The following is a 24538-nucleotide window of genomic DNA, read 5'->3' on the forward strand; positions in this document are numbered from 1 at the left end:
CAGCACGGTGTCTATGAGCCAGCTAGCCAACAGTTTATTATTATTATTATTATTATTATTATTATTATTATTATTATTATTATTATTATTATTATTATTATTATTATTATTATTATTATTATTATTATTATTATTATTATTATTATTATTATTATTATACGTAACAACGAAAATAACAACTGCACAGCTACACTGTGAAGGCATGATCGCTTTCGGTATCGCAGAAAAACTGCGAGCTGTGTAAAGCGGGGCGTATTCATTTGGAAGTACAGGACTCGAACGAATACTCACTCCCAGTACTCGACAATGGGCGTGACGGATCTGTTGTGCGGCGGTGTTGGGTGCGTTTCGTTGTGCTCCCAACAGCTGTCGGTGTTCCAGTAGTTACCGCAGTGCTTCCAGGGAAGCACAGTGGCGAAGGATGAGAGCAGATAGAAGAGGATCCAAGCCACGACCACCATGTAGTAGATGTTAGACAGCGCAAGCATCACAAATGACGCGATGCCTATGCCTGCGGACAACGCGAAACAGCCGCGCTCGAAGCATATCGCAAATGCACTCGTCAAGATTGTCCAGCGGACAAAGCACAGTATCTGCATGACACAAGATATGCACGCAGGCCTGTCAACACTGCAGGATGCGTGAGAATTATGGAAAGCTTATGCTGCATACTTTTCTTTTTTATCTGCATACCTCTTTCTTTTAACTTTCTGTCACACCTTACCCCTTCCCCGGTGTAGGGTAGGAAACCTGATATCTATTTTCCGGTCAGATTTGCCTATGCTATATCACAACAACGCTACGTGGATGAGGCTTACCTTTGAACATTGGGGCTACGGACCAGATGCCTATACCACCCTTACTCAGGTACTGTCCCATGGCCACTTCCAAGTAGAACAAAGGAACCGCCGTTGTGATGAGGCAGATAAAGTACGGGACAAGGAATGCACCTGCGTCGAAATATATTAGCGCCATTAGGCGCCGTGGAGGGGTTCAGCCGAAACAGGCTCCTTCCTCGCGTCGTCTCTCTCAGTGATCCACACGGAAACACAGGGTGACAGCGCAGGAGAAATGAATTAGGCGTCGCGTTTACGCACTGTAACTATGCTATACTTCCATTCCTGCTTGAGGAGAAGCCTTGGCGTTTACCGTCATAGATTTTTCTGCAGAATGCCGTCACTGACTGACGCTCATGAAAAGTACTTGAAAGGTGAACTTGAGCACTAACTACATACCGCGATACTTCAAGCATCTTTGATTGCTACTAGAGAAACGCCAGACTAGTTTCAGAAAATGGCGGGTATGTGAAGTCGTTGGAAGTCTGTATAGTTCATAGTTCAGCAGGAATCGATTCTATGTATCATGCGTACGAACACAATGTGGTAAAATGCCGGCCGTTTACGTGACTGAATGTCAGCCGCACATGCCGAATTCGTGTCGGCCACTTCCGGCGCGGAAAGAGCCTCACATTCTAGAAATTACCATCTTCAAGGAAGTAAACTTCTTGTAGCGGGGCTAAACACTATTTGAGCGTACACGGAGTGTACACCCTGTTCACAGCACTTTACGAGATCGCGGAACCGAGTCTTCTTTCCGTTGTCTGTGACGATTGTAACCCGAGCTGCCTGAGTCAGGAGACAGTGCTGTCTGGGCCACTTGGTCACGGAACCGACAGTGTTTCGCCACTGTAAACTTCAGACATCTGCAAATAGCGATGGTCTTTCTTAAACGTTTTACAGTCTTAAAGGGCCCCTCACCAGGTTTGGTCATTTTAAACAAACGAACGTACGGTATACGTGAGGCACTGCCGATCGCGTCTGCAAAGTATTACGGCGCTGCGGGCCGCCAAAAAACATCTGACATTTCAAACTAAACGCCGTGTGCCTGTCCTCTCGACGAAGCTATCTCCCAGTCAGAGAGCACGGTCGCACGCACTTCTTCGCAGTGCGTGTTTCGTCACTCGCCTGAACTAATCCTCTAATGCGAAGAATGCAACGCGACAAAAAAAAAAAAAAAGAAGAGAAAGAAGAAGATAGATAGATAGATAGATAGATAGATAGATAGATAGATAGATAGATAGATAGATAGATAGATAGATAGATAGATAGATAGATAGATAGATAGATAGATAGATAGATAGATAGATAGATAGATAGATAGATAGATGCGGGGCTCGACGCCGCGGTACGTCCCTCGTCTTCGGTATGGGGGAAGGCAGGGAAGTAGCCCTGCCTGGGAACGCTGTTAGAAGCAGAGGGAGAGAGCCTCCGCTTACAGTGACGCTCGCCTTCTGGCGGCATGGTAACAGGACCGTTAATGTCTTCTATCTCCTCCAATATTTAAACGATTTGACACATCATTTCGGTGAAACGCTCCTTAGACGGCGTTTTATAGCTCCCAGTGTATGACCAAGATTTACAATGGAACCTGGGGAGGAGCCCTTTAACAGTGCTAGTTCTTCCCGTGGCTAACAGTCTTATTATTAAGAGTATATACACTCAGAATAAGAAAGAAAAAAAAAAACGTCTACACCCATTGGTGCATATCTTGTCCCCAAACGATAATTGTCATCTCTCTTGCTTGCGTTTCTTTTATCCAAAACTATGCACTCGGTCCTATCCTATCGAGAATGCTATGCCACGCTGATAGCGCGCAATCCAGTACCTGTAACTGCGGAAGTACCGGGCGCGCAGCGCTAAAGAAAGATAAAGCAGGCAAGATAGACGACGATTATTGTTTGGGGGCAAGGCAGGCTCCAAAGGATGCAAACAATTTTTTAGCATGTATAATTTTTTTTTTGTACACGACAGCAAATTCAGTCCACACTTGCGATGAGTGACGACGAAGTTGAGAACTTTGTTGAATTCTGACCACCTAGAGTGCACCGAAAATCGGACTCGAGAGTTTGACAGCGACAACTAAATTACAGATTCGTTCACACAGTTTCTTGTGTTGTGTGTCACAGCTATCACCCACGAAAAATCTCCTAAAAGATATAGTTTCGCTTGTCCCAACGATTCGACGTTGCCTTTCAAAAATGTTGATGTTAGCCACAGGACAAACCAATCACCCTTTATACACCAATAAGTGTCCTAAAATATTTGATGTGTACCTCGTGCCATATGACGTTGAACTATGATTACTGTACTCCACGTCACCTTGAGTGATTATTTGTGAGATAAATTTGAAGCAGTTATTTTTCACTTGTATTCTCTCTGAAAGTACAAGTGTAGAAAATTAAAAAAAAACATATGAAAGTAATCGTTGCCATACGACTAATCTGCGATCACTGATTAGGGAAAAATAAAAACAAAAATAAAGGGGTCAATCCATGTCTACTACTTATTCCCGTGCTAAATGAAGCGCTCTACTGGATGCTTTCGTAGATAGAGCCAAATATTTGTCCGTTATTCTTCGTGCCTAACCTTAATCACACGAAATCTAACGGCTATGGGTTGGTGCAACGCTTACCGTATATTGCTCGTTTTTCAATATCCTCCTGAGACTCGAAGACAACTCAAGCACGTGATCACTCTTATAGTCGGTTTTTATTGCTCTATAGTATGTTAGCATCGTGCAAAACTATATATATATATATATATATATATATATATATATATATATATATATATATATATATATATATATATATATATATATATATATATGTTTCGATTAGAAGCTGAAATCGACATCTTCATGCACGTAGACAAGGCAGCCGTTTCCTCGCGTTTATGATCGTAAAAACCGCATTCATTTGCCTAAAGATGGAGATGAAGATATGAAACATCACGTGATAAATTAGCACGTTAACGCTGCATCCTGGGTTCTCGTGTCATCTCAGGGCGTTTACCCGCTGCGGTGTCTTGTGGCTATGTTGTTGCTTTGTTAAGCACGAGGTCGCGAGATCAAATCCCGGCCGCTGCGGCCGCATTTCAGTGGGGGCGAAATGCAAGAACGCCCATGTCCCCTGTATATGGGGCACGTTAACGATCCCCTGGTGGTCAAAGCTAATCCGGATCGTCTATCGTCCATCCCCCACCACTATATCCCATTACGGCGTGCCTCATAATCAAATCGGGATTTTGGCACGTAAAGCCCCGGAATTCAATCCAGTCTGGGAAGCCAATAGGATAGTTAGCCCAACTGCTGTCAGTCAATTAGGGTAGGACAATGATCTGGATGGTGCGGCTGAAAACTCAAGGAAGCGGCGCTGCTGCGATCGGTAGCGATGCACATTCTTAAAACCTTATAATAAATTAGACGCTTTGCGCGGAGCGACATCAACTTCGTGTCAATTATCTGGAAAACTGACGGCAAGAATATAATTAAAGCACTTCCGCACAGTTCCGCGTGTATCTATTGTCATATCTCGCGTGATTTTTTCACGTAATCGTCTATGAGTAAATTTTGATAAAGATGGAATACATGTGCCCGTATAGTATGCCTCGGGAAGATATTGAAAAAAAAATGTAATGAAGTTGTTTTAGCGCTGACAGACAATTACGCAAGAATGTGCACAGGACACACGAAGCGCTTCGTGTGTCCCGTGCCCCTTCATTGTGTCCGTGTCCGTCAGCGCTAAAGCAAGTTGGCTACGAATAACCAACTTGTCCAAATCACCACCTTGAATGAAAAATGTAGTATGTAAATATTCCGGTAGCATGGTGGGGCACGTAGTATTAAATAATTTGAGAGAGAGAGAGAGAGAGAGAGAGAGAGAGAGAGAGAGAGAAGCTGTCATCATGGTAAAAACACACATTGAATAGAGCAAGGACTCTCACCGCCTCCGTTCTCAAAGCAGAGGTACGGGAATCGCCAAACGTTGCCCAATCCCACGGCGTAGCTGATGCAGCTGAAAACGAAGTCCGCCTTGCCGGCCCACTTTCCGCGCTTCGGTGCGTTGGCGTTGGCCGAGTTCTGGTGACTGCCGAGTCTACCAGTAGCGGCGGATGAGGACTCTTCGCTGTCTTCAGCCTAAAGGCATGCAGAGGTAGTGGCATGGACATTAGGTATGCACGTCTTCTTGTCTTTCTCTAGATAAAATTACACAAGTCGGGCGAGCAAGCCTGCCTAGGGCATATATTGTTTCGAAGGGGTCATATGATGATAGTTTATATATCCACCCGGACATATTGCCACGAGCCGTTGTTTTACTTCCCGAAGCGTTCATTGTGACCGAGCTATCGCTGTTATCAAGTCAGTTGTCGTTTGGCGCGAGACCCGTCTACACCCGTCTATCCAAAATTTATTGAACATCGTAGCCAATTCTATAGAAAAGAAGACGTGTATGGCCAGATCGCACGCGTGTCACAAATAGTGCTGGGCAATCTCGGATGTACGCGAGCACGATCGATTACTCCATTGAGACATGTATTAACAGACGACTACGATCGTCGCCGCTGTTGTGCCTTAAGTGTTGCCTGCCTTTCGAGGCGCAAGTTCACCCAATAATGAGGGAACTCGTACTTTTGGCCGCGGTTGATTCTTCACCGCCACTACAACGGGACATCTAGTGGGGCAGCTCTTTAGTTCATGTACCAGACACTCACGGCAAACAGAGAGCGTAACTGTGAAGACAACACCATTGTTGCCTCGTACAGGCGAATTGTCTCATGCAAAAATTATTGTCGCCAAGGTGTACGGACCGCTATCCCACAAGGCCAGCAGGGCTAGGGTAAATTCAGTATCCATGACAGCTCCACGTTGTCGCTGCATCGATCGTACCGTAACAAGCAACAACCTAGAGAGCCCCACATCTTCGTCCTACGACCCCGAAACATGGCTAGACACATTCAAAAGAGTATGTACATTCAACAACTGGGACTACGAAGAAAAGCTGCTCCATATTGGGTGCATTTCGTGCATTGGGTGCGCGGTAAAGAACCCCCCGGTGATCAAAATTAATTCGGAGCCCCCCACTACGGTGTGCCTCAGAATCATACCGTGGTTTTGGCACTTGAAACACCATAATTTAATTTTTAAAAAGTATATTTCTCCTTAGAAGACGCCAACATAACTTGGTTCAAGAATCGAGAGCCCACAGTCAATAACAAAGCGGCATCCGTTTTGCAGCAGCTTCCTAAAGGCTTTCACCAGCGTCGTCCTAAGGGAAAGAGCCGATGCTCTACCGAATTCCCTAGCGCAGCTGTCTAACGGGAACATTATAGTTTTCGCGGAAGGAATCATGCGTATTTTCCGACACGCCGTCCCGAATATTTGAGGAGCAGAAAATTCGTGCTCCCATGCACGGTGTGAAGCAAGAACTCTACGCCAGTATGATGCGCCAGCCACCCATGACCGGGGCGGAATTTCCGTCAAAAGCCACGGCGACTGAGAAGACGCTGGAAATTAGCACTAGGCAATATAACCGCCGCTCGATGTAAGACTGCACCAGAGTCTAAGCACTCCGCTCTGGCGATGTGCGGTAGACCATTAGATCAGTTATGCGCGAGCAGCTATACGAAAGACGTTCCCAGCGTTGCAACCTCAGGTGGCATCCATTCCTGACACCGTTCACCAAGAGATCTAGCACTCCCAGCGAGTTCCCAAACTGAAGCCCTAAGCCACTGCAGCCTGCTTCTGTTGGCAACGGTGACCTACGCCGCCGTCAACCACCGTGATGCTCGCCTTCTCCTCCAGAGCCGCGAAAGGAGGCGTGGAAACCCCGGCAAAGAAAACACAGAAAGCTTCGCTTTAATAAAGTGGCAAGCGAAGTAATAAGTGAAGGCATACGTCTGTTGCATTGAAGATATTTACGTACTGTTTGTTGTTTCATCGCGCAAATCCGTAAAGAACAGAGCTGGACACACGCACATCTGTAGGGGTAGTTATAAGCCGAAGCTTATAAGCCGATTCGTTGTAAAATTGCTATCCCGTGTCCATCTTATAAAAAAAAAAAGGCGCTTAAAACGAGCGCTTACGTGTACACACCCCGCCGATATGAAAAGGCACAGGTCATTTGTTTCGAAGCAGTGATTCTGGAAACCGTGCAAGTCAGAGCTTCAGTACCTGCTATTTGTTATGTCGTTCACCTGTTGACGAGTACGGCTCATACAATTCTTTTTTTCTCATCACAAGCACACGCAAGGAAAGTTACCGGTTTCGAACGTACACTCTGCGTTTCCTTTCATTTCACCGCACGGTGAACCTTCAGATTTTCCAGTAAAAGCTCAGCTTTAGTATATGCCCGTGTATCCTGTCTCCCTTCTTTCGCCTTTCCTCGTTTTAATCGCCTTTTTTTAAAGACAGACCACTTGCAGCTCGACCAGCTTGCTAGTATAATCAACTGTCTGGTGGGTGAGCTATTCCTGCATGCGGCAGCGACGGTTACAAAATTTCGGGAAGGCTCGCCTAGAAAGCTTCGCTTTAAAAGAAAAGTTTGGTCATCAGTTTCATCAGTCTTAACCAATCTTGTGTTGCTTTTTCATTCCATCTCTAAGCAAATACGCCGCTCCCTTTCATTTTGTCTTGGCTAATACGCGGATAGTCTACAAATCACTTTCGAAAGTCCCGCGCGTTGCGCGCCTGTAGTGGACTAAAGGCCGCCCCACATTCAGCGTTTTCCCGGCGTTTTCTGGCGTTTTGTCACCCGGCGTCGCTCGGCGTCGACGCTGAGGCTGGCGCCAAGCCAAAACGTCGTGCTCAAGGGACACCAGATCTCGCCGCCGCCGTCGGAAGCGGCTCGACAGCGCCGACCAATCAGCGCGTGGCAGGGCGTGGCCGCGCTGCTGGCAACTCTTGCAAGAAACTTCCGCAGATTCGCAGTTCGCGCCGCCATTGCTGTTTGTTTGGTTGCTTCAATCATGCTACCGGCGGACATCGATAACGAGCTTCTTATAGCCATTGTAGAAGCAAGGCCGATATTGTGGCAGACCAAACACAAGGAACACAAGAATCGTGTTAAAAAAAACGTTTTGTGGATTGAAGTCGCCGCCATCGTCCTGCCGGGTGTACCAAATGAGAAGCAGGAGCTTCTTTTTTAGCAGCAAAAGCTGCTGCCTTCTTTCCATGATGTGGCGTATGGCGTCTAGCAATAAAAAGCACCTACTTCCCCCTCTATCATAGAATAAAGAACCCTCGATGCTCAGCTTCGCACGCCGACGCGCCGACCGCTCGTGATGTTCACGCCGATATTGCTGCCAGTTTTCTGAAGCTTAGCCTTGTGTAATTTTTCTACACAGCCCTGAATATTTTATTTAGCGTAAAACTATGCAAAAGGCATAAGTATTGCATTGAAGAATACTTATGACAGCTCTTTTCATTGATATTACACAATTAGCTTAGGAGGTATCTGGTAAAATAAATCTGGTCACATTGTGCGACGCTGCGCTGGCGCTGGTCCGCGTGCCGCTCGTGTGGCTGGACGCCCTCTCTGGCGCCGTTCATGCGACCACGCCGGGAGACGCAACGCCAAAAAACGCCGGTAGAAACGCTGAATGTGGGGCGGCCTTAAAGGGAAAGTTGGCGCCCTCCGAAGTGTAGCACGAGTCTTTCGTTTGTAATCGTAGCACTGGTCAGCCGATCTCGTACTACACCGACGCTTCTAGCGCTAAACGTGACATTGAGCTGTCTTGGACGGCCTTCACCTCTCCTTCGCAGGTGGGTAACACACGCTGAGTTTCCAGGGACGAGTCACTGCCCCTGCAGGAATCGCGGCGCAAGGGCGTCACCGAGAACACGTTAGGTAGCGATGCTCTCTTAATAACCATGTTGCGTGGTCAACCCGCCTGCGCTTTGGCTTCCTGCAAAAGAAAGGTAATCTAAAATGAAGCAGGACGAGGAGGACGGAAGGAGGAAGAAGAAGAAGAAGAAGAAGAAGAAGAAGAAGAAGAAGACGAGGAGGAGAAGGAAATCGTATGAGATAGAGTTCGTGTAGACAAAAGTACTTTGTTTGGCGCAAAACAACGTACACAAGAGAGACGACAGGACAAGACATCGCACGACTGTGGATTCGCCCATATGTACCCGCCGTGGTTGCTCAGTGGCTATGGTGTTGGGCTGCTGAGCACGAGGTCGCGGGTTCGAATCCCGGCCACGGCGGCCGCATTTCGATGGGGGCGAAATGCGAAAACACCCGTGGTACTTAGATTTAGGTGCACATTAAAGAACGCCAGGTGGTCGAAATTTCCGGAGTCCTCCACTACGGCGTGCGTCATAATCAGAAAGTGGTTTTGGCACGTAAAAACCCCATAATAAAAATTAATGAATAGATATATTCGCCCATATAAGCTCATACGCCGATCATGACGATGATTTAATAGCATCCCCTTTGAAATGGGGCAGTGAAAAATAGTCACCTATAGTCTGCTTGATATGATCGGGCACCCGCTGTGGTGGCTTTGGTGTTGCGCTACTAAGCCCGAGGTCACGGGATCAAATCCCGGCCTCGGCGGCTGCATTTTGGTAGGTGCGAAATGCAAAAACACCCGTGTACTTAGATTTAGGTGCACGATAAGGAACCCCAGGTGGTCAAAATTATTCTGAAATCCCCCATTACTGCGTGCCTTATGATCAGATCGTGGTTTTGGCATGCAAAACCAATATTTTTAAAAAATCAGGTATGTTATACATGCTTTTCATTCTAGCATTTTTTATACATTTCCTTAATCTTTCTTCTGCTCCTCAAAACTTCTCTATCTACCTTGTACCGCTGCTTATGCCTGTAACAAATTCGGTCATATCAATGTCGTACCTGCTTTTTTTTTTCCTTCCAGTATACTCTAAACGTCTCTTGCTTATCTCGACTGCTGACTGGTTGATGCCTCCGTATACTTTAAACCCAAGCGCTTCTGAAAGGTGCGCGTTATCTACGAGTGGTATCCGGATGTTTGCTGCAGAATACGCATGCCTCATCTTGTTACGAGTATTTGGACCGGTGTGTTTTTGTCCTTAGGCAACGAGCTAGAGCACCAAAGAGCAAGGCACTGCCCTTTATGTTATCATACAGATTCTCCCTTCTAATTTATTTCTTTCCATTATTGTAGATCAACAAGTTCTTCTTTGTTTCCATTCTTTGCATCCAATTCACTGTCTCTCTCACTTTCTTTTGGTGACTCCTGGTTGCTTATTTATACTCTTAATTACCCTGTACTTTGGTTGCTAACTTTCTTGACCTCTTCCTCCATTCTGCGTCCGTCTCATCATTTGCGGGTAGCGAAGTGAACGCTCGGTCAATGAGTAACAAGATCCGACATCATATGTTCTAGAGGAGAGTGAAGGGCTCTCCCATTGTAAGCTACTAATACTTCCGTGAAGCTTCAATTCAGTCGGCGACGTGAGGAGTGCGATCAGAGGCGGACAATGGAGGAGTCCTTCTGGTTCTCTTTTCTGCTTAGTTGACGTGACCCATAACTCTCGACTTCCTGCACGGAGTTGGTTGAGACGGAGCATAGACACTTGACTACCGATGCAGCCTCAATAAACTTTGCGAATAAGAAATTAGACCGGTGGCTCAGCCTCGGCTGGGTTCTTAGCTTCGGCTGTTATGCACAGAGATTGACAAAATTAGCCTCCCTTTGTAGCAGTGATCAGCGATGCACGAATTTGTCGCCAAGCCAAAAATTTCTTCACACCCCTATAGTTTATATTTTTTTCTTTTTTTGTCAGTCTATGAGGAAGTTTCACATCTACTGTTCTCCCTTTCGGGTTCATTGACAAGCCATCGGGAACATAGTCATGATCAGAGTAGCAAGCTTCTGGGCCTCGGAAGAAGCTTCTACCAAGCATTTACTTATTTATTCGCTGAACTTCAGCGCTAGTGCTGCCCCTATGTGTCCTTCCTTGTCCAATCATTTCGTGCAACGCTGTTCGTGCGAATCCACATCACCATTACCCTTCACCGATTTCGAAACAAATCTCGGATGAATACTGGAGAGAACTGGTCATTAAGCACTGAATAACACCCATATTTCAATACAAAACCACAGCCTTCTTTATTTTCACAGCGCTTGCCCAGTCGCTTCGAAATTCAGAAGCCAGCGATGCAATGTGGCGGCGCCACGTTCCTAAACCTTGTAAAATGGTCTTTGTTATAGAATGGTGAACTTATGTTTGTTCGCTTTGATGCTGCTCGCTTTACTATTTACTCTTAATTCTTTCTTTTTTCTTTTAATATCCACAAGTGAAACGGAATAATCATACATCGCTGTAAGGCGACTTTCCTTTTTTTTTAAATTTACGTGAAACGTTTTTCAGTTCGGTCAGCATATTAGGTCGCTTGCTAATACCACACGTTGCAAACACAAGTAATACTATTATCGCTTTCATCTTTAAAACCGTACTACTCAAGAGTCTTATTTTAATATCGTTGTATAGAGGAAGGAAGGCATTGCTAGTTCATGCGTGGGTCGCGTGCACAGATGCATGGTACCGTCGTCGCGCCAAGCATGACGCAATCGGAGTTAAATTTAGCGTTTTGCTCGGCGTTGAGACGCCATAGCTCGGCAGTACATTCGTTGATCCGAGCAGGAGTGATCGCGTTTGGGATTGTTCACTCTGCCACAGTGAGTATAATCCATCAAACTAAAACCTGTGCTCGTCGGGAGTCATAAGGCTTACAAGTGTGCAATTTGTTGCAGAAATTTGACGATTTGCTCGTCTATGGCGATGCCTCGTTCGACATGTAGGGTCGACAAATGGCGTGAAGAGAGCCAGGCATCAAGGCAGAAGCCTGGTAAGCCGATTCGCGCTCGCCATTTTCGGCCGCGGCGGGCCCACTAGGAAGAGTGAGCGGGCACGACAGCAAGATAGCTGTATCATAAGTTGAGCATGTAAGCTTTGAAATGAGTCAATGCATGTCACTTGTTCATTTAGTTACGTTATTTGATTCTGTACCCCGGTACCTATACACCATCAGCGCCACCCACAAGTCGTATCACATACCCCATTATGGCTGCGTACCCGATACAGCCTGCTCGGCAATTTTCTTTTGTTGTTGTTGCTGTTGTCGCTTGTTTGCGATTCTATCCAAAGAAAAAAAATACATTTCCAACTCGTTACCCGCAAAACATACTCTAAACACGGAGTAATTTGAGGATATATGTCTAAAACAGACATCAATCCCGAAAGTTATTGTATCACCTTGAAAAGTTGCAGTTTACAGACTTGTGGGCACGTCAGGAGAGATAAAGAAGTAAAATTAAGACAAAGCTTACCTTCGTGAGAAGACTTCAGCTTCGCTCGGTGAATAGCGTGTTTACTACAGCTACAGCATTCACGGTACTGGTCGAGCTTTGATCAAACATACATAACGCATTATACTTACTTAACACTTGTTTTCAATACCGTGAAGCGTAATTTGCTCTAAGGCCTCGCTAGACATTTTAGAGCCAAACTCTCGTGGAGCTCGAAAGCTCTCGCCCAAGATCGTCGGTGAACTCTGACGACTTCGGATCGCACTTCAGTTCCCGGAGTCACCTCTAGTCGCTAAGCCCACCAATCAAGGTTAGCCATTAAATTAGAGGATATCGTATTTCTGTAACGAGCATCTCGGGGTTAGACATATGATACTTCGGATACGAGACAGACGGTGGCATTTCTTTTATCTTCTCATTTATTAGGAATAAATAATTGCGTTACCTGTAGCCTCCTTTGCTGAGTCTCGGCTGTCCCCGATGAAGGTGCGTGGGCAGGTGAAAGTAAATCCAGCCGCGACTGCACAAATGGCAAAAATCGTTTGAAAACCGAGTCGTTCCGGCTGAAGAACGGATGGTGCTTGTGAAATCACCCCACAGAACAGCGCTGTCTCATTGAGAAACCTGCCTGCGGGGGGTTTTCTGTGCGCACTTCAAGAAAGGACAGCAAATTCGCATTTCTCAAGGCACTGCAAGGCTGTGCCTTTTATCTTCTCGTTCATTAGCAGTATGTCGTTTACGTCAATGCGTTGCGCCATTCGTACTCAGCGTGATGGATCTGTCAGGGGAGCGACTGGGCGCCTGTTTCGCCGAAATTTGAGCCCCAGCTTCGGCCGTCTGAACAATCTCTCGACTGCTCGGTCGTAGAACTTCACTCTGCAATCGAAATCGAATAGCGTCTGGAATATATACCTCAAGTTGAAGGTCTGCAATATTCGCCAGCATGAAAGCATTGCAAAATGAGCATACGTTTGTTGACAAAACAGTGTGTTTGGCCTCGTTTGACATCGTTCATATGTCGATAGTGTAAAGAAAAAAGAAAAAAGTGGGGAGTGTCACGGGAGGTTGTTCTAGGAAGGAGAATAGGACTCATTCTTGCTTTTATTTTTATTTCTTGGCACACCTCTTCGTCTTTCGCTTTCTTTATCAAGTCGACGCGTTTTTCTTAGCATCGTTAAAAAGCAAGACAATGCATTCATTTGCTTGTCCCGCTCCACGTGGAGCGCTCCCATTGCGGAAAAGAATAAAAAAAGATGAGAAAAAGGAAGAGAGAAAGAGGCGACGGCTTTCACCTTTCACCGAAGCATCATGTTAAGTCAGCTGTTTATTGCAAAAAATGCGCCTTGAAGCGCGACACTTTGACACGGAGGGTGTGACGCGTGCACGTTGATGACTGATTCGCGGTTCATCTTGCGTAAGCCCAGAGCTCCAGCATGCGTGCCAAATTAGAGAAAGCGAGAACGCGGCTTGCATATATTTGAAAGGCCCAGGACGACACCGTTAGACGCGTAAGCTTGCGGGTCGATCCACAGGCTGTGCTTTCGCAGTCTTTCTGCAAGAAACGCGTGGTTTCGCGGAGGGAACCACGACGTAGCGATTCCAGAGACTGCATGGCGCCGCGGCTGTACGCTGAATTGCTGTGGTGTGTCACCAGTCGATGTAAGCCGTGTCCCGCTGCCAGCATTGACCTTTCACGAAGCGTGGAGCACTTGGACGGAGCACGAAGTCTTGCTGGAGCGTGAGTGAACTTTGCATATTTTCTAATCTTGTCACGCTCTGCATATTGAGATATCGGAACATTAGGCGCAACCTTTGTAGACTCTCCCAGGTCAGTGTGAGTGGGACATTGGTAGGACACTCGTTCGTCGAAAGCCCCGAAGACTGAAGGGGAGGATGCTGGATACTCTCCCTAGCATAATGAGATATCCGAAGGGTTTCATTTTTGTTAGTCACAACTATGTGAACCACTGATCTCCACTAGGGTTCTGGATGGCGCTTTGAGCGTGCCTTCGCACGGCTACCGGAAGTTCTAGGTCATATCCCGGAAGTCTGGCAAATGGCCGCCGTGTTTACATGGTAGTAGCTGCCGTTTCGCCGTTTCGCCGGTATTTGTTCTTTTTTTTTCGAGAAAATGCCTGCTTGCTGCGCTATAAACTGCACAAGCAGGCCGGAGAAGACATCTGGGAAGACATTTCACGCGTAAGTATTACGCATTCATGTTGACTTTATGCGACACACGGCGAAAACGCGACCGCTTGTCATGTATAGAGGTTGTGTTTCTCGTCTTATGCAGGTTTCCACGTTCAAACCCTCAGCTGTATCAGCGGTGGGTCGTGAACCTAAAGAGGGACAAATGAACACCATCTCCTGGCAGCAGACTCTGTAGTGACCACTTCGAGGAGGGTTGCTTTGATCGAACGGGCGCAAGGATACGTCTTCTACGTGACGCAGTTCCCACGCTGTTTTCTTTCCCAAAACATCTGCAGAAGGTAGGACGATTCTGAGTTGATGTTCCCTAAAACATATCAAACTAGAATAAAGCTGTGCCGTTGTATTCGCTCGCCCGGGGTATAGTCAGAACACTTGCCTAGAACGCTGGAACTCCTCGATGCCGCACAGAAATTACATCCTTGTTCAGGTACTTGGTTTCCCAAGACAATGCTTGCGCTATAGTGAGTGCACAAACGCACAAAGTGCTTGGTCAGTTTCATTTTCCCAGACTAAGAGCAGCTGGGCACACCTCTCCAAAGCTCTGCACAAGCATGGGGATGAGTACACCTGAGGTTTTCCCTAAGAATAGATTTTCTTTCTTATAGCAGAGGCTTGTGCGCGACCGCCTTGGCAGTCTTATCTCGAATGGCCCGAACTAAATTGAGAGCACTGGGTGGCCACATTAAACTAAACCGGCATTACACTGTGAAGAAAGAAATTTAGTGAGATGTTTACAGTGCTGATGATCCAGATTGCTAGTGTATCCTATTCATTTCGCCAAGTTTTTTTTTTTTTACATACTCTGAGCTGTACCGTAGGTAGGCAAATAATGGTGTTACCATGCTCACACTATGTCCCACATTTGTGTTGTTGTGGCCAGCATTACTTTTTTTTTTTACTGTTATGCAGTCTTGGTAAGAACTGAGCACCATTCACATGGCTGTTTCAGAAAACGGCTGGGAGGAAACCACCAAAAGAAAGAACCCCGGCTGAGGACACGACACCAGAGAATGAGCCGACAACTAGCACTCGTACATCAACTGAGGACAACTTAGCTAATGTAAGTCTTTGTCACCTCACCATAATCAAATTCATATGCTTTAGCCTCCCTAAGGCATTACTATTGTGGCATTTTTATTAAACGAGAACTATCTTAGTGTATTTTCACATTTTCAAAGAAAAGGAATTCTACGCAAAAGCCACAGTGCTATTCTAGTTGAAGTATTTTGAAAATTTGTTTGATGGGTTGAAATATACTAGCTCTACTTGGCTGTGATGTCTGTGTGTCGCTAGATGTCTGCTTTCAGCTCTCATAATTTTCTGCACATTGTACCTGTAAAAGCTTTAACTCCCTGTGGTTTATTTACAGCTCTCTGATCACAACTACGCCGTATTCGAGTCTCCTAAGACATTAAAGAGGAAAATGGATCTCTGTGTGGACTCAGTAGTTGGTGTCAAGAAAAAGCTGAAGCTGAGCCTTGAACGAGAGCGCCGACTGAGAAAAAAGGTGTGCACATTCACTGAGATAATTAGTGATCTCAAAGAGAAGAACCTTGTTTCAGAAGATGCCTCTGCAATGCTTGAAAGATGTTTTTCAGGCGCGCCTCTAGAGATCATGCAACGCCTTTTGAAACATGCACCAGCAGAAGGAGATAAGTCTGTCAAGTACAGCCGAGAAAAATACCCCCTATGTTGCGCATGTTTGCACTTACACTGCAATTTTACTCAACAAAAGCCTACAACTATGTGAGAGAAACTTTTGATTGTGCGCTGCCGCATCCATCAACAATTACCAAGTGGTATAGTTCTGTAAATGGTGAAGCTGGTTTCACTGGTGAAGCTCTAAATGCTATCAAATCAAAAGCCAATGAGGCCAAGAACAAGAACAAAGAACTTCTATGCAATCTTGTGGTCGACGAAATGGCCATCAGGAAGCATCTTGAATGGGACGGAAAGAAGTTCAGAGGCTACGTTGATATTGGAAATGAGGTAGATGATGACAGCAATGCAGTTGCATCTGAAGCACTAGTTTTCGTGCTTGTATCTCTGGATTCTCACTGGAAGATACCCTGCGGTTATTTCCTGATCAATGGTCTCTCGGGAAAGGAACGTGCAAATATAGTGAAGTTATGTCTTACCAAGTTGCACGACACAGGAGTGCATGTCACATCCATCACTTGTGATGGCCTCCGATGCAATTTCACTATGTTTAAAGATTTGGGTGCCAAACTTGAGGACGAATCGGCAATGTGAACATCATTCCCCCACCCTGTGACCAGTGGAAAGGTGTACTGTCTTCTGGATGCATGCCACATGGCTAAGCTGGTCAGAAACGCTCTGGCTTCACTTGAGTGCCTGAAAGACGCCTCGGGAGGATCGGTGCAATGGCACTATATCCGCCAGCTGCACGACGTGCAAGAGAAAGAAGGCCTCCACGCTGCTACAAAACTTCGTGCAGCTCACATTGAGTGGCATAGGCAGAAAATGAAGGTGAACCTCGCTGTTCAAACTTTGAGCTCCAGTGTTGCTGACGCCCTAGATTTCTGTCGGGAAGATTTAAAACTCCCGCAATTCAAACACTCCGAAGCAACAGTGAAGTTTATTCGCTTGTTTGACAGGCTTTTTGACTACCTAAATTCACGCAACCCTATTGCCAAGAATTTCAAGGCCCCACTCCGACCTGCCAACAAGGGAACATGGATGAGTTTTTTTGAAGAAGCAAACAGCTACATAAAGGGCCTCACTGATGTAATTGGCACGCCTGTCTTCAAGACACCAAGAAAAACTCCATTTCTTGTCTTCCTTATTACGATTGAGAGTGTAAAATGCCTGGCATCCACTCTCCTCTTGAGTGAAGCTCCTCTGTTGCGCTACCTGCTGACTTACAAGCTTTCCCAGGATCACATTGAACTCTTCTTTGCTGCTGTGCGAGCAAGAGGGGGATGGAACAATAATCCCACAGTGGCACAATTTGTATCTGCATACAAGCGACTCGTCACCCGCAACCAAATCAAAGGCGGTGCAGGCAATTGCACATCTCTTGATGAGACACGCATCCTGTACGTGTCCAGCCACATTTGTGCTGATGAGCTAGACATGGCGACAGCAAAATTGAATGGCACCGAAGACCTCATGCAACACGCTGACTTTCCAAGTGAAAGTGAACTTGATGCGGAAGTTGGAAAGCTCCCTGTATTGTTTCCCTACTTAGAAAATGTTGTACGATACATTGCTGGATTTGTGTGCCGTATGGTAGAGCGCAAGATCCCATGCACCCTATGCCACTCAGCTACTATTGCAGAGGCATGTTCTTCAGCGCTTTTGAACAGGAAGAACCGCGGAGGCCTTGCCAAGCCATCATCATCCACCTCGTATATCTGCGAGATGACCGAGAAGGTCATTCGTCTCCAGGAAAAAGTTAATGGCGGTAGCCTTTCAAAGAGACAAAATGTGGATAGCGCCTTGACAGCCAAGGTCATGGGTGAGCTCTCGGCAACTCGGCTCGGCCAGCTGTATCCAGAACTGCACGAGCACATGTTTGAGTCAGCTGCTGACTCAAATCATTTTGTGCGTCTGGTTAAATGTGTCATTGGATGCTACATCAAGATTAGAATGCACCACGCTGCAAAGCAAGCAACAGCAAAGATCAACGGCCCAAACATCCGCAAGAGCTTGACGAATTTGGTACTTTTCAACCACCAATAAGGTAATGTAATATGTGATGTGAGAAAACTGCCAATTTTCGAGTGAAATAAACCATGTTTTATTTGTGTACTTATTTAGTTCCTAGTCAAGGCTTCAAACACATGTAAGTTAAGTGCGCTGATGTTTTCTTCTAGTTGTTTTTCAAGACCTGAATGATGACTGGTAAAGAGATGACCATTTGTAGATAGTTGTTGGTCCCTAGAAAACCATAACATACGTTCATAGGCTGCAGCCATTACCCATCAGGTTTTGGAGCTCGTTACAGGTTACCATTTCCAAGGTAGATCCAACAGCACAGCATATTGTAGCTAAGGGCTGCAGAAAGTGTTTGACCACCTGCTCTGCAACGCATATTAAAATCTTGATACGGCACTGTGGCAGGTTGGTTTAAGTTATGAAACCTCCAAAAGAGCTAACAGTGCACATAGAGGTTGTAAAGTTGAACAACACACAAATGATTTGAGGGAGGAGCCTCAGTCTGCTATCCAACATTTCAACCAGACTTCTCTGGAAGACCCCTCCACCCTTCAAAGAAAGGTAACTACTGCATGTGTGCTGTGTACTCTGAAAACAGCAATAATGCCCGGCTGTGCTAGCTCAAGCGTAGGTCTCTTGTCCCTTTTTGAAATGCCATTTAGTACTAAGTTACCGCCTAGAAACAAGCATCAGAGCGAGTTTGAGGTTATTTTTATCTTAAACGCGCTGCAAAAGCGATGAATTTTCGTTTACAATCGGCCAACTAGTTCCGACTGAAAGTAAATTCTGCTGAACTGGCTGCCTTGATCAGCCGCTTAGCGACAGGACCGCCCATATTTCGTTCCATACTGTTTCAGCAGCGCGAACACGGTTAGGAAAAAAGACAGAAGGCGGACAGGACAGAGCGCTGAACTATCAACACGATTTCAGCAGCGCGAGCCCGGTTAGGAAAAAGGACAGAAGGCGGACAGGACGGTCCAACCACTGGGTCCAACAAGCCCGCCAGATCGTGTTATTCATATTTCGTTCGAGCTGCTGCTACTATTTCTAGGGAGCACTGCTACGATATACAAGCAGAAAACGTTATATTTTACGCCTTTAAACGTTCACTACGTGTTCTTCCAATAGCCAATTTGAACTGTGCAGTTCTAATTGCAACAAATCGCAAGCAAAAACGCCAACTCCGCCGTTGAAAACCACAGCAGACGCCGACTTCCGGGACAAGCACGCACACTTTCGGTCACTTCCGGTTGCCGTGTGAGCGCGCGGCCCCGAAAGCGGCGATGCGCCATCCAGAACCCCCTAGTGGAGATCAGTGATGTGAACAGTCACTGAAGCTATAGGGAGACCATAGGGGAAGTTATTTGTTTTGTTTAACTTAAACGTAGAAATAATAAGGTAACGGGACGTGAAGGCGAGCGAAAATATATCTCGTCGCAGGTGGGGACTGAACCCACGTCTTTCGCTTTAACACGTGCGACCCTTTACCCACTAAACTAACGTGGCGATCATCCTCCCCACCACTTTCTTGGGTATTTGTGCACGTGTGTGCAATATCTAGCCCTGAGATTGTTAGCGAGCGCTGCTCGTGGCCATCGTGGCGGACGTGGAACATCCTTTTAACCGCAGGCGTCACGCATAGCACGCGAGCTGAAGAGCCAGACAACTAGCCAATAAACCCTCGTACGCTACCTCATGGCGTCAAGAATGCCAAATTCAAGCCCCTCTCTATGTATAGAGCACGAAGAATTAGGATTCGCGAAAGGCTCTTTTTTTTTCTTCTTAGTCAGAAGTATACGGCAAAAAAAAGAAAAACAGAAAGGAAAACAAACATTGATGCCGGAGAAAGTACGACACCCTCCAGCGCTTGTCGAATGGGTGCCGCAGGGCTACAGTTCACCTGCTGAGGAGGTACCGAGCCCCTCCTTAAAAGATAAGGGGTAGTGGTGCCCCCGTTCATCCCTCCCTCCTGCCCCCTTCAATTAGCGCAATGCTCGCAAGAGAGAGAAAAACATATTTATTAATAATATTTGAATGGCGAGAGCAGTGTGGGAGGAACCCTCAGTCCAGGGTCCCTAAGATGATTTCGGCGATGTTTCGAGCCCGTTGTATCACAGCTCGGAGGAGCTCGGGAGGTCCGTCGCGGAGGGCATCGTCCCACAGCTCTTTGTTGCGTAGGGCGTAAAGGAGAGTTGGCAAGGGAGGAAAGAGGTTTGCAGTGCACTCAATCGTGACGTGGAAGATTGTGGGCGAGCTGCCACAGCCGGGGCAACGATCTGCGTAACACTAAGGAATGCGAGAAACCACGTCCCCTTGTTTCGTCCGTCCGTATCTTGTATTTTAACCGAACGAGGTACATGCGCGCAAGTCCTCAAGGTAGAGAAAGATTAACGAAAGAAAAAAAGTATATGGGGGTACGTCTATCGAAAGAAGCGTGTAGCCATACAAACGTACTCACTCGGGTTCTTGAGAAAAATTTCGCAGCTGAAAAGTTTTTACTGTTTCGGCGATCCAGCTGCTTTTAAGTTGGCATCTACATTCTTTCAGCTGCATGCCAATGTTACCTCTCGTACTTTCAATTGAGAGAAAAAAGAAAGAGAATTTCAAGATGAATGGGTACACTTTTGTTACCGTCACATTTATTTATTTATTTTTATTTATTTACAATACTGCCAGTCTCATGTCGAGACCATAGCAGGTGGGCATATGATTATACATACAATGCATGTTTTATATACCGAACGGTAAGAACATCAAAACATGTAAAGGGAAATACATCAAACAGGTTCAATGCACAATTTTGAAGAATAATATTATGAATAACAAGAGCAACTCACATAAATAGTACACTTCAGGTTACATGTACGTAAAGATTATTACGATGTTATAAAAAACAGAGAAAGAAACAAAGTAGGTAAACGTTTAGCTATAGTTCAGAAAATGGGAGTTCCGACGACTATATGTACATAAGAACAATTTTTTTTTCCTAACTACTTATTTCATCTTCCAATAAGCTAACACAATCAGACTGCGATACTGTGTTATATATAGATGCATCCAGGTTATTCCACTCGCGAACAACACGGGGGAAAAGGAAGACTGAAAAGTACCGTTATTATACTACGTGTGATACCGGCGCTGCAAGCTCCCACCGGACGCCACCTCAACCCAGTGCGGACCGGCTGTTGACGGCGGTACATAAATGCACGTGACATTGACTGCACGTGACTACAGCGAATACGGAAGACTTGGCTCGTTTATTAATATATATTGTAGGGCTTTATCGGCACCCAGCAGGATCGGGTAGAACTTAGCAATCGCCGTGGACATGTGAAAGGTATACGAAACAACTGTACAAGAACAAAAAGCGCTTTCAACAAATTCACCCACGCGTCCGTGTTCAACGCAATATATTCAACCAAAATAGATACGTTCGTCACACCTGTTCATTTGTTACAGCATGCCAATGCGTTTAAAAAAAAAGAGAGGGAGATAGTTCACTATATGACTATAGTTCTTTACAAATGTTCGAGGGCAATTGCCCATGGCAAACAATTGCTAGCCTTAATTGCATTAATAATCCATTCTTCAATCGCTTACTGTTTTGACATTTATATTTTCGTATACTTCAATATAACGAGCAAACAGAACAAGGACGGCAGTCATCGCTCTCAAAGGCACGAAAACATGAGCAGGTGTGAATGCCTTGCGTCCTCGTTTGCGACTAAGATATATGCATTACGTACCGGTAGTCTTCGAGTCCGTACACGTTAATGTCACCCACGTATACACCCGCGAATGCTCAGAAAGATGTGGCTGACGTAGTTTGCAGAGGTGACGAACGGATGAAGCGCTGTGGGTGGTGACGTCGAAACAGGTGCGTGATGATTTCGATGATTTGGACGAAATTGGTCGCGATCGATCACGTTCGAATGGCAGCGTTACTGAATGAAAACTTCTCTTTCTCCGACAGGTTACGTTCCACCAGCTGGGGAGATAAGCCCGCTCGGATTCTCTGGGGAAAGGTTAAAAAAAAAAGAAAGAAAGAAAAGAAGGAAAAGGAAAATGAGCGAGAAAGAATGATCGCGGTGACCCCACAGTTTCAAACAGCGAAAGACCAGAATAGCATATTACAGACTGCTTTTCGCCATGCGTATCAAAAACATCTTACAATTTGAAGATGTTCAAAGAAAAAAAAATGAAAAAGAAAGACGACTCAACAGCGGTTGACATTGAAGAAAGACAAAGTCGGCTGGAGCGCATTAGCGCAGCATGTGGATTGTTTGTGCTGCAATACAGCCGGGATCGGCCCACATTTTTAAATTGCACTATCTCCGGGATTGGTCCATTTGGGCCATCAGGGTTTAATTTCGGCCTTCTTGCGCTAATTATGTATGTTTACAGCTCCATGTATAGCTAGAGCTGACGTGGTGCAGCTCTTTCGTTCCAAGCTTCATTCTGGTGCCTTTTTCGCGGTCATATATGTACACTAGAATGCCTCAAATTGTCTGATTTACGGAACAAAGGTGGCCAGAAGCCCAGACCCCACGAACCCCAAATCAATCTTAAGTTGCCAAAGAAAACGCTCTCATCGAAAAACAAAAACACAAAATAAGAAAGACAGAGAGAAAGATAGAAAGAAAGAAGAAAAGAAAGAAAGAAACGAATCTGCAGATATTGCAAGTCATTCCATATAACTTTTGTTAAACACCAATGCAACCAGCAAGTCACCACAAAATGTATCCCAGCATGGGAAGCACAAAATTGCGGAAGGTGCATCTATTTTGTAACTGGGTAACTGTAGTCTGTATCTGGGGGAGGTACCTCCGTGTGCAACAACTACACAACTTGTTCCCATTTTACTGACAAATTGTAAGCAGTAATCGTCTGAGGCAGAGAGTGCAATTCCACGTCTCCTCGAGGCGGACAATGCTTGCGCGGCAAACTACAATGTACTGTGTATACCGGCTCACTTCGATTCCACAATTACTGCATGTCATCTGAGGTTATCAATTAAAAATCTAATTAATGAGACAGGAGGAAGCAACCAGCGTGCAGCGGCTCCGTGCTCCTCGCTCTCGCAGTGCGCTGACTCCTAGCTGCTGGGTGACGTAAGCAGAACGTCGCCTCGAGGGGCGTGGCTTTGCGCTCACTGCAGCCTCCCAGATTCGGTTTAGCGCGCTCTGATAGCAGAAGTTCAGATAGCAGATAGCAGAAAACAGTGCCGCGGGTAATCGCATTTTTCCGTATCCAGAATGTTGACACGTCTTGTACGGAGAGCTCGCCTGGAATTCCCATTTACGATAAGCCCACTCAAACTGAAAGATTTAAAGTTAATTAATTGGTTTTTGTTAACTAGCAATTAATTACCCCGTGTCACCCGTCACCCTGTGGTCGGCACCGCTGACGGTACGTCTCCGAAGGAGCCATCCTTTTATTTCAATACGGCTATTTTTAAATATTACTTCTAAAGTGTTCGTAGAAACACCCGGTATGTACGCCACTGTGAAGCAAAGTTCATCGATAAATATTTACTGACGCTGCAGTGCTGGCCTTACCTGTCGTAGCGAGCCGGGTGTGGTTACGAGGAAGTAGACAATGTATGCAGGAATCATAATGATAGAGGCCAGGGACATGAACCAGCCCAGCATCTCGGCCCACCACGGGTACGCATATGTCTTAGCGTACACCAGCGGTTGGTACTTGATCACAGAGAACAGGAATATGGCCTGCAAGCAGGGTGAAGGTGCAGCTACATCACTTAGTTAATCAGAGCTTGTAAGGCTCGTTCTCGTGCGTGGCTATACGTGAATGCAGTTTGAGCGACATGCAAAAAGAAAAAGTCAGTCTCTTCGTATAGTTTTCCACCAACAAAAATTAAATGTAAAGTCATTGATTTCTAAAGGATGCGTTAGTCCCCGTAGGAATCGTCCGGCCTGCATACCTGCGTTCGCCCTGACAGCGTTTTGTGCATGTGTACGCCAAATGTGAAAAAGCGAGGTCTAGTTGGTCTAGTTTCAGTTTGAGTTCAATAAAGCTTCGACTGGGACTAGTTGGTATGGCATCGTTCTGCTTGCTGCGCTATACTGTTATATAAAGGACAAAAAACACAGGCACACATGTGCCCAGGACACATATGTGCACAATTACGCACACGTGTGTCTGTGTTTTTTGTCCTATGTGTAACAGTATAGCGCAGCAAGCAGAACGATTCAGTTTCAGATAATAGCGCACTTGTGTCGGTTGCCGGGGTGATCAAAAGAGTACCGTAAATGATGAAGAAATTGCGGTCACTGACCAAGTCAAGGTGAAAATAACAAAGAGAAGTTTCGGGGCCCGTACATGTTACCTGACCAGACAAACTTTGGTCGAACTCTTGACTACAGTACTGTAAATGTAGTATTCACGTCAATTGTTTATAATATTTGATGTTTGAAAATTATTAAAACAAAACTGAATTCATACCAAAAGAAACAATCATGTTCCCTTTCCCGTGCATTCTTTTTTTTATT

The 24538-nt window shown here is 45.7% G+C and overlaps 2 protein-coding genes across 3 annotated transcripts in view; both read right to left on the minus strand.

Annotated features, from left to right (window-relative positions):
* Positions 1-12717, minus strand: part of LOC142585619 (sodium- and chloride-dependent GABA transporter 1-like) — a 34563-nt gene extending 21846 nt beyond the window's left edge. The window contains exons 1-5 of the mRNA XM_075696526.1: positions 12580-12717; positions 8589-8744; positions 4785-4977; positions 819-950; positions 292-511 (exon numbers count right to left, since the gene is read on the minus strand). Coding sequence (XP_075552641.1) covers positions 292-511; positions 819-950; positions 4785-4977; positions 8589-8711 — 668 coding nt within the window. The 5' untranslated portion in view covers positions 8712-8744; positions 12580-12717. The remainder of the gene's footprint in view (positions 1-291; positions 512-818; positions 951-4784; positions 4978-8588; positions 8745-12579) is intronic.
* Positions 12718-20071: 7354 nt separating this feature from the next.
* The window catches only part of LOC142585620 (sodium- and chloride-dependent GABA transporter 1-like), a 38051-nt gene continuing 33584 nt past the window's right edge, over positions 20072-24538 (minus strand). The window contains exons 14-16 of one of the 2 annotated variants that reach the window (XR_012829110.1): positions 23585-23755; positions 21773-22041; positions 20072-20302 (exon numbers count right to left, since the gene is read on the minus strand). Coding sequence is in view for 1 of the 2 variants with exons in the window: in XM_075696528.1 (XP_075552643.1) it covers positions 21949-22041; positions 23585-23755 (264 nt within the window). In the remaining variant the exon portion in view is untranslated. Of the gene's footprint in view, positions 20303-20628; positions 22042-23584; positions 23756-24538 lie in introns of those variants that run through there. The other variant, XM_075696528.1, reaches the window with a different exon arrangement.

The sequence above is a fragment of the Dermacentor variabilis genome, chromosome 6, assembly GCF_050947875.1.
Source record: "Dermacentor variabilis isolate Ectoservices chromosome 6, ASM5094787v1, whole genome shotgun sequence".
In the NCBI taxonomy this organism is placed as follows: domain Eukaryota; kingdom Metazoa; phylum Arthropoda; class Arachnida; order Ixodida; family Ixodidae; genus Dermacentor; species Dermacentor variabilis.